Raw genomic sequence first — 11223 nt, forward strand, 5'->3', positions numbered from 1 at the left:
TCTGACCCAATTCATGTGTGTGCTTCCTCTCAAAGTCTACCACTACCAGAGCTAGACTTCATTTGTGGGAAAATTCGTCTACTCAGACATCTCAAAGACATAAAGTCTACCTAGCTGGTTACAGGGATTTAGTCTGCAGCATGTATATCTGCTGGAAAGATTTTAGAACCTCTTCCTTATTCCCCCTATCCCTGGCATTCTGCTTTGGTTTTGTCACTGCTTCTGTGTGTGGTGCAACCACCAGAGTCTGGTCTTGAGGCTGCCTTGGAGTTCTTGGGTCAGTCTCAATGAGGGTTTCCTTTATTGTTTGTCTGCTGATGTTGGTGTGTGGGGAGAGAGAGGTCTTGATAGTGGCTCCTCTCCCTGTGTGTGACTCAGCTGTAGCACCCTGCCTGCATAGTGGGAGCCCCAGGGGTGATGCCAAATGCACATGGATGCCAGCAGCCATGGGTAGAGGAAATCTGGCTTTAGTGGGGTTCTTTGCCGGTTCTTTTTTTTTTTTTTTTTTTTTATATTACAAGACAGCAATCTTTTATTGAAACATTTTTTGTCTAAAACTATGTATGGAGAGATTAATCTCCTGTTCATAAATTAGGGTAAGTCTAACATCACTATTCCAAACCAGTATTATTTACAAAAAAGAAGCTTTTCTTTGCTTTATCGCCAGGTTCACAAGACTAAATATTAAACCAACTTCAGTCTGGCTTTTAAAATCTTCCTGCCATCAAATGTCCAGTAAACCTTATTAGGGTAGGGACAGCCTTTTGATGGCAACATTCATCATTCACCAGGAATGTAGAACCACAACTGAGCAACAACAACAAAAGATCAAATCATTCCAAACAACTCCTATTTTCTTTCCAAAAGCATGCTTTGTCTAAACCTCCCCTTCTATACAGACAGGTGGGAGAGGAACCCCACAGAGCATCATAATGTTAACTAAATTAAACTCTTCAAAAAGTGAACAAGATGATTTAGTGTATATATGGATGAACTGCGGTCGATGACACTAGCAGATAATAAACTTAAACCCAGATTAACACGAACCCCAACAGCTGGCCAGCTCAAATAGTTACTTCTCATTTAATCTGGATCACATGTGCAATTTTTTACTCTCTAGTTAAATACATTGCCAAAATCTTTCAAAGCATATAGGGAATAGGCTTCTTAGAAATTCAAACTAAAATGTTAAATAATAAAAATTGCGGGCTTATTATACAGTTTCTGACGGACTCCAATATGCTGGGTGACAGAAAGTAATTCTATCTCGGTTGCTAGTAAAAAGGTAAATCTTCTATATACATAAAAAGACAACAGTACAAGACTGTAGTGTTACCTACCAAAACAAGGATATCTAGAATGGAATTTTCAGTAAACACTTGGGATGAAGGGCAATCAGAGTATAAGAGAAAGCAAAATCCACATAAATTAATTCTTAATTTGAGAAATCAATAAAATGTATACATAAATCGAGAAATACTGTCTCCATAGGTCACTAATTCCAAGGACTAGGTAGTAGTTAGTTTCTAACTAAATTATTACAGGACATTCCGGTGTATTCTCTCTTCTTGTGATCAGTTTGTTCTGGCAAGACTCCAACAAGCACTTGCCCTTGAAAACAGCTCAGTGGGAGAAGGCTCGGAGGCAATCACTTCATTTATTAACTTGCCACAAAATAAATCCCAAGATTACAATAACCACTGAAAGGACAAGCACCAGGATACAGATCTTCTTGCGAGATTTCTTCTGATAGTAAGCAGCTCGCTGTAACTGATCAGTGGCTCTTTCTACATGCACCTCTGAGCTTTCCACACTGGCTTCTATGCTGTCAATGAGATCGCCTTGGTCATGGATCATCATGGCCAAATCTTTAAATATCTGATTGACATCCAAAATATCAGGCTCCAGCTGCCGAATTGCCGTTTCCCTCTCTTTAATAAGTTCCAGATCCTGTTCGGTGATGGCCACCTCATCCTCCTGGCTCTGCATCTGGTTCCACTCCTCATGGCTGTCAAACAAGACGAGCTGTTCCTCTCTTTGCCTCTCCTCCGCAGAAAGGCAAGATCCAGCTCTTGCTCGGGCAATACTCTCCTTTTCCTTTTCAGATACCCTTCTCTGCACAGCCTGGAAACTGTTTAAAGCTGCAGAGAAGTCATTCATGAGACGTTCCTTCTGAAGTTTCTGCTGGCGCTGTTCTGAAGTAGACAAAGGAAGCGGCAAGGACCCTAATTCCTTCAGTAATTCATTTGTTTCCTTGGCAAGCTGATTTGTAGAGTGTTGTAACTGTTGCAGATTTTCCTGCAGCTTGCTTGAATCCTGCTTAGTTCCTAGTTGGCTCATCAAATTCTTTATCTGAGCAGTGGCTTGGCTGATTCTCTGGATGTTGCCGCTGCACGTCTGGATGATGCTGTTGAAGTCCCGGAGCGGGGGCCCCGAGGCCCCCAGGTTCCGGTACATGTCTAAGGGACCGTAGGACATGACCCTCTTTGCTGGTTCTTGGCATAAGGCACATGAAGGCCAGTCCTCCAGGGCTTTTTGTATTAATCTGTGACTGGGGGAGCTTTCTTTATTGTTTATCTGTAGGCTCTGGTGTGTGGGGGAGAGAGGATACAATTGTGACTCCTTCCCCTGCGTGTGAGTCAGCAGTAGTGCCTGGCCTGGTTTGTGGTAACCCTGGCAGCCATGGCAGTGCCTATTGCAAAGGGAAGCCAGAGGGCTTGGGTGTAATAGGAATGTCTCCAGAGTTGGCCCAATCTGCCAACTTCTACTGGCTCTTGGAAGCAGGCATGCAAAGGCTGGCCCCCAGGGGGATTTTTCTATTCTTTGTTGACTGGTGCTCAAAAGCCAGGCCCAGAGGTGTCCTCTCTTTGTTCGTCGCAGGCACCAAGAGAGAAGCTACAACAGTGGCTCTTCCCTGCTGCTTGTGATTCAGCAGGATTGTCCTGCTACCATGGTAGCCCAGCCTTGAGCAGTAGGCATTCTCTGCTGAGGATTTCTTCCCTCCTGTCCTCTCAGTCCACCTCCTCACAGCCAACAATTGTTCTTACCCTGGAGCAGTTCTCCAGTCCCCATGTTCCAGCTCCCAGACCCACTGTACTGTTGTAAACCTATGTCTTAGTTCGGGACACACAGGGCCATGGCAGGGACCCTCTGTGTTTCTCATTCTTTCCCATCTGCCACAGGTCAGCTGTTTCACCCTCTTTGGACAGTGCAAATGCCTCCCTTCTGACCCAATCAAATTCCCTGCTGGAGAGGGCATTTCCCTGTCAGATAAAGTGGTTTTCCCTGAATTCAGTAATCTCTCCTCTGTTTCAGCTCCCCCCATTCCAGTGTGTAGGACCTGTCCCTTTTTTTTCCTCCTCATCTTTCTCCTTTCCTCTCTTTCTTTTTTTCTTTTTTTTTTTTTTTCCATCCTACCCAGTTATGACAGGATCTTTGTAGACCTATCTGGTGTCCAAGGTCCTCTGCTAGTGTTTAGTTTATTTTCTGTGGGAATTATTGCTTCTTTTGATGTATTCCTAATGCATCTGTGGAGTGAGTTATACTCCACATCCTTCTACTTCGCCACCAGCTATCCTCCCCCACTTGCTCTTTTTCTTGGTTTTCAGCTTTATCCTGACAATGTTGAAAATCTTTACTTTCTAGAAAAAAGATGTACTAAAACTGTCCAAAAATATGTAATCAACTATTCTTCAACTTTGTCTTTTTCTATTTTCTTTTTTCTTAAAGGGAGAATTATATTTAAGACAGTATCAGTTTAACTGTTGTTCTCAGATATTAGTCCCTTGTTAATTATATTCATTACAATTACCTTTTTCCATTTTATCCTTGGAATTTTAATTTCTCTGTGGTGTTCTTCTTTGAAAGAAATCCTGAATTCATTAGATTTTTTGTTTGTTGGCTGATTTTTTGTTTGCTTATCTGTTTGCAATGTGACTTCCATGGACTGGATTTTAAAGATATTCTTCTAAACTTATTTCTGTCAACTTTTAATTTTTTCTTTCAGAAATCCACTATTAAGCTTCTGATCCTTCTCTGCCATTTTCTAACAGTTTTCATGTCCATCTTACTCTTTTTTTTTTTCCATCACTATTCCTGACATTCTTCTTTGTGCTTTTACCATTTATGTACATTCAGCAGCTCTGGCCTGTATGTCAAATCTGGCCAGTGACTTGTTTTTGTAAATAAAGTTTTATTGGAACATAGACACATTCATTGGTTTATATATTTTGTGCTATTGTGACAAAGTTAAGTATTTATGACAAAGATTGTATAGTCCACAAGCTTACAATATTTATTATCTGGTCATTTATAAAAGACATTTGCCAAACTATGATCTAGGGGAATTCCTGCAAATCAACAAAAGATGACAAGAATTCTTATTTAAAAAACAAAACAAAACAAAAAGAAAAAAAAAAAACACAACTAAAGATAATGCAGGAAAACATGTATAAAAGAAAGAACCAAGAAGGTTAGAAATAATATTCTGATAAGCTCAAAATCATTACTAAGCAGAAAATACCACTTAAAAGAGTAGTTAGATATGACTTTTGACCTGTTAGATTAGCATAAATCAAAAAGCCTGATAATGTCAATTGTTCCGGGAACACTGGGATATGAAATCCATTGTACCCTATTAGTGTATATGCAAACTGGCACAGCCACCCTAGGAGAATAGTCCTTGGTACATACTAAAATTTGGATATGTATATCCTATGACTTAGTAATACCATTACTGGATATTACAAAAAAAAATTCTAATATAGATCACAAAGAAACATGAATGGGGATATTTACCACAGTATTGTTTGTGATATCAGGTTGTTGAAGGCAATCCAGACATCTATTGCTGGGTAGATTGGCTATGAAAAAAATATGGAGGATTAACATCATGGTATTTCATCCTTCAGGTAGGAGCAATAAATCAGATCTAGATATAGACATGTAAGTTTTATAACCATATTGCTAAGGGAAAACAAAATTATAAGAGAATGGCATCTATAATCTGATAATATTTATAGAAATCAATATGAACTTATGTAACAATATACAATCTACAAGAGAATACACATTACAGATATCTGAGTTGTTGTGGGAGTAAGCAGGTAAGAAAGAAGGAAGGATGGATGGAAGATGGGAAGGAAAGAAAGAAGGTAAAAAAAGAAAATAGTACTCTATGTTTGAATCATGGAAGTCTTATTATTTTAGTAGACACAATCATCAATCAATTACATCCAATAAAACCTGTATTTTTTTCCTAAACTCTACAGGTAACACATTTACTTATTCAAATATTTTGATCACCAGTAGGTCTTCTCACTAAAGAATAAAAAGTTGCATAATTCATTATTTTTCTCATGGACTTTGCAATGAATATTTTTTTTTAATGTATTGGGTTTTACTTGAGTGTAATAGGTTGAAATTCCCTGATCTCACACAGCATCAATATATTGCTCCCTCAATGGAGGTGGGAGTAAATTTGAATATCCTCAAATTATAAAAATTGACCTGATTATAATTTTTTTATTAATTTTATTTATTTGCTGCATTAGGTCTTTGTTGTTGCATGCAGGCTTTCTCTAGTTGTGGTGAGTGGGGACTACTTTTCCTTGTGGTGTGTGGGCTTCTCATTGAGGTTGCTTCTCTTGTTGTGGATCACAGGCTCTAGGCATGCAGGCTTAGTAGTTGTGGCACATGGGCTCAATAGATATGGCTTGCGGGCTCTAGAGCACAGGCTCAGTAGTTGTGGTGCATGGGCTTAATTTGCCCTGCAGCATTTAGAATCTTCCCAGCCCAGGGATTGAACCTGTGTCCCTTGCATTGGATTCTTAACCACTGCACCACCTGGGAAGCCCTGATTATAAGTCTTCACTCAACACTGTAGCTTAATTAAGTTTGAAACATTTTCCTAAATTATATAGATTTATAGAAATTTTATTATACCAGGAAAGAGTTTCTATTAAAATTGTATTTAGTATGCTTGCTTTCTTTATTATTTGTAATTGCTGTGAGTGTAATGCATGTTTCCAAATAGCCAGACATTAAAACCATGACCTATTTGGTCCTTACCTAAAGTTCCATTTTCCGTTCTTAGAAGTACTACAAATTTTCTAAAGATATTATACAATTTAAGAGAGGTGAGCTGACTATGTTTTGTACTTTGAGAAGGTATGATTTTCCACAGCTAGGATTCAGTTCAGGCTTCTGAAAGGCACTTTGAACTAAACGAAGCTCAGTCAATGTGTTGCACATGATTAAGAGGATAAGCAGAGTCATTAACTAAACTGACTAATGGATGACAGAGCTCTAAAACTCCCAAATGCCATCATGATGAAAGGAAGGCATTTACTTATTAATTTTTCTGCATAGATCTTGTTTTGGTAGCAAGAGATTGTATTCATTACTTTACCTAGACTTGGTGTTATTGGTCTGGAGTAATACTGCCCTCTTTATCATATAAAATGCCCATTACTTACATGTTCCAGGTACAATTTCAGACAACCTGTCTTATCTGTTGTTTTTCAGTAGATACAATTTCATGAAGACTTCAGATCAGGCTAGATAACAGACACTTTTTCATACAGAATTCATTAAACTGTATAAGGTCCCATTATGCTGAGCAACAAATAGATGTAATCACACAAGCATGAGGGCCTTATTTAAAGAATACAAAAGAGATCCATATAACAACTTGTTCTGTTCTAAAAGATAAAATCTAGTTCTGAGGAATTACATATTTTGTAGTTCACATTTCTTTTACAACATTTTTACTTACACCATAAGTACAACATAGCAAATGAAAATTTTTGAATACTATAATACAGTTTTGAGGCACTAAGAGACTCCTCTCTCTCTCTCTCTCTCTCGTGTGTGTGTGTGTGTGTGTGTGTACACATATATATACCATATTAGGTCACTGATAAGTAACAGATGTAGAAAAGTACTATTTTTTATAGAGGATCCTGTGGGCTAGAAACCTTTTGACACTACTGAGAAAACAAGTGCTACCAGATTCTGGATGAGGTGGATGGAGTATAAAATAAATGGATGTGAGGTAAGCATTTACAAGTCTCTAGAGACTTTATAAATAGAAAGATGTTGACCCGATTCATAAAGTGGGTAAAATCTATTAGAAATAATTATGTAAGAATGACAAAAATGAGTTGTGGAGAGAATTTTTGTTGATCAATGCAGGTGAGACTTAGAAAGGGCACTGGCACTGTTGCTAAGGTGAAAAACCTGTAAGCACTGTAATGTTATATAGAGTGAACTGAGTTAGGAGTCAGAAGTTCTAAATTTTAATTTAATCTCCAACCTTTCTTACCTCTGTGAACTCTGTCTATTGACTGAACTTTATGGGATCTCAGTTTCTGCATGAGAAAATATGAAGAGTAATAACTGCCCTTACTAGATTTTTGTTATAATTAACTGATATATGCAAGATGAAGAGATTTGTAACTGGAAGTACTTAGTGGTTATGAGATTAAATGTATTCATAATAAAGAAGCATACCTCACAACAAGAAACCTATAGCTACTTATTACACATATACAAATATACATACATATTTATGTTTAAATTTAATACAATAACATGAGAATTTCATCAATGTTGAAAGAAAAATATCCGGTGCTACAGTCAAAAAGAAAAAAGCAAAATTATATCTTAAAAGTGATGTTAATTAATATTATTGAAGACAGGGAAGGTATCATCTGTGTTTCGACAAGGACAACTAAATAGGTAAAAATATTCCATTCACAAAACCTCTAGGTTTTTGACAACATCATTCCTACAAGCAATGGGTGGCAAATAAATATCACAAAGTTACTTACATTATTTCTTCTCTATGGTTTTATTGCTTTATTTAAATGTTATACACAAGCAGAACTTATTTATGGAGCTATTAATTGAGCCTAATGAAACTCATGTATTTAATTATACACTGGGACATAGCTGACATAATGTACTGAGAATATTCCCTGGTATTTGAGTACCTGCCTATTCCCTAGATATTCCATTGTTTTAAAATTTATTATTCATATCTAATATTAGCAAGTATAATAAATAATTCCATTAAAGTTTGCAAGGAAAACATAATCCTTAAATATGTATGCTCATTTAAATTATACTTATTTTGATTTTTAAAGATTATTGAGTTTCAGTCTCTTAAAGAATAATAAAATAGGACATCTTAACTGGTCAAGAAATAGTAAAGTTTACTTCTAAAGAATTTTCATAGACTTAATGCAGCATCTTCCCAATTTAACTTTCCACAAATAATTGGAAAAACATGTATCTCTCATTACAAATTACTTTCACACTTTCTTGAAAAATTGAAATTAACCCTATTTTAAAGACTGGAAATTTCAAAGATGAAGTTAAGAAATATGACCATGTCATGACTCAGGGATTCAGATAAAAAGCTGTTAACTATTCAACCTCCAAAACTTCAAGCCACACATGCTGTTTGTTTCCGTTTGCAAAAAAGGAAGATACATTAAAATCTTAGAAATGTATAACATTACTGAAAGAAATATACCTCGGAAAATAATCACAGTTTATCTGCTATCATTTTTATGTTTATATTAATTAGTTAATCTATATTTCATACTCACTAAATCTTCCTCTATTATGATACTTCCTCTATAATGATACTTATATTTCTAGGTTGTTTTCAACAATGTTTTCAACTAAATTCTTCAATGTTAGTGTTTATGAGGAAAAGGCAGAGACATTTTTTCTCTCTTCTAGAGTTTTAAATTTTTTCTCTTGGACTCAAGACTTAAGCCATTAAAAAAAAACATGTTTCTAAACTATGATTTATCTATAAGTTAATTAAATGGCAACTACTATGAGAGAAATATTTTTTAAGTTTAAATATATGATCATTAATTCATTATATTTATCTGAATGCTATGAAGTAATACATTGTGCTCTCTGAAACAATGCCCATATAGCATGACACTGAAGAATAATTTGTTTTATTTATTATTTTTTAAATAGTCATTGAATATGGTGTACTGACATGTTTTATTTCCCAAGGTACTTGGACATGGTGTGTGGTTTTTACATCAATCCACTGTAACCAGAAGTTATTTTCCATAAGAAACAATAACAAATGCAATTGACAAATTGTGTTTGCTAGTGGAAACAACATTGTATTATTCTCTAATAATGAAACAGCTAGTATACTGTCACTAATCGAAGTCTACATTTTTTTAAAGTAGTGTAGTATATTTGTTATAACTCAAGCTGGATAATTGTCAGGACACAAGAAAAACTGAAATTTACTTATAATAAACCCCAGAATGGCAGAGCTCTGCATGTCTGATGCATTCAGCAGAAAGGTCAGTCAGGCAGCAAAAGCCAATTATTTTCCTATGGTTGGGCCTATATTGATTTTTACACCTGAGGTTGTTTAGTGGGTGGTCCATGAATATCTACAGAATTCATTTTCATCTGGGTCCTATCTGTGGTAGAGCAGATATAGAAAAAATTGTCAACCTACAATACCCCTGAGTATTTCTTAAAATTGGAGAAATATAAGTGGCTTCATTCCCAAAAGGACCCATTAGAAATCAGAGTGAGAACTAGATAATGAAATCAAGACATGGGATTTTCAGACCATAGAAACTACTTATACACTGCCATGGGATAATTTACTTTTCTTTTAGGTTGTCTGATATCCCTCTAAGTCATAAAATATTTGTAAAACTATAACACTTAAGGTGTAAAAGAATCACCAAAACACTATACCCCATTAAAACATAATTGAGAAAATTAACACAAAATCATAGACTACAAAAGTGAATGCTATCCAATCTTGTACCCTAATTTAATAGATTTGTTATAAATGAGACAAGAAACACTTTGTTTATTTCTAGAATTTTTCAGCTAACAGTAGAGCAAGGTCTAGAACAAGTTCAATACAGTTCTGTGGACACTGCAGAGTGTGTGTTCTCATCTGTGTATGCATATAGGTACTGGTGTATGCATGCAAGTGTGCATCAGTATTTGTATCTGTGTGTGTGCATGTGTGCTGTGAGAAAAAGAAACAATTATATGTCATGGACAAATAAATAATTTAATAAGTGTAAATCATTTTTCAGTTGCCTAACTAAATGCAACTAGGGAACAGAACACATTCTGCTACTTCTTTAGAAGCTTTCATTCATCTTGCTTATTATTGGGAAGGAATAAAATAAAGTAAAATAAATAAAAATAAGAAGACAAAAGGAAATCAGGAACCATTTATGGAATTAAAATGTTAATTATTAACAGAATTTATGCTTCTAATTTGTTCCCCATAATATGACCTTATTCAGAACTGTATAATCCCTGGAAAATCCTAAATGAGGTCATGCCACCAAATAATATTTACCTCCATAACATAATGTGCATAGTGGTTAAGTGCACAGACTCATGACATACTGTTTGGGACTGCTCAACTTAATAAAGTTTGGACCATAGTTATGTGGTGGGAACTCTAGGAGCTTTAGGACCCAGAGGCCATAACTCAACCAGAGAGAAATGTAGCTGGGCCCAGTTTTTATCTATACATGCCTGCTTACTCCACAACTCTTCTTGCATGTTTCCTGCCTACCTCTGTTACTATGTAGCCCTTGTAACTCTAAAAATGGCCCAGAGGCCATGAAAGAAGAGTATCCAATCAAATCACATGCTGCCTTCCTTGTTATCTTATTTGGGAGACAAAGAAAGCCTAATGTATAGGAGCCTAACAAAAGATAAAGGAAACTGTCCCACTGTGTTCAGGGCTCAGCCTTTGGATATGAATCCACTGAGCCTGTGTTGCCACAAATAAACACTGCTGCCTGCATATAGCCTGGGTGTCTTGCTTCACTCTGTAAAATCCTGCAACAGTTACATTGTCCAAACCCACTGGACCTCAGCTTCTTTACCAATAAAATAGAGATATTAACAATACCTACCTTATATTGTTGTTTTGAGGAACAGTGCCCAGAACAAAGTAAGCGCTATAATTTTTAATTACTGTATAATTAAATGGATATGGGGTATTTTTTAATTCTTCAAAAGTTTTACTTAAAACATGATACATCATTTACCCCTGCCCAGTAATGAAGTCAACAATAAGGAAATATTCTTTCTTGTCTCTTGCATCTAAAAGTACAAATAATCAAGAGAAATATTTAAAGTACATCTTAATATTAAATTCAACTATTTAACTACATAATGCAGTTTTTA

General features: G+C 35.9%; 1 protein-coding gene across 1 annotated transcript; it reads right to left on the reverse strand.

The window, feature by feature from the left end:
- Window positions 1-516: 516 nt before the first annotated feature.
- On the reverse strand, window positions 517-2481 carry LOC130835739 (syntaxin-12-like). Its single transcript, XM_057707555.1, has one exon. It carries the CDS (start codon window positions 2476-2478, stop codon window positions 1654-1656), a length of 825 nt encoding a protein of 274 aa, XP_057563538.1. The 5' UTR covers window positions 2479-2481; the 3' UTR covers window positions 517-1653.
- Between the last annotated feature and the right edge of the window lie 8742 nt (window positions 2482-11223).

This window comes from Hippopotamus amphibius, chromosome 14, assembly GCF_030028045.1.
Source record: "Hippopotamus amphibius kiboko isolate mHipAmp2 chromosome 14, mHipAmp2.hap2, whole genome shotgun sequence".
NCBI classification, from domain to species: Eukaryota; Metazoa; Chordata; class Mammalia; order Artiodactyla; family Hippopotamidae; genus Hippopotamus; species Hippopotamus amphibius.

Coding starts and splice junctions, on each gene's coding strand:
- LOC130835739 (XM_057707555.1), bottom strand. CDS start 2,478: ATGTCCTACGGTCCCTTAGACATGTACCGGAACCTGGGGGCCTCGGGG.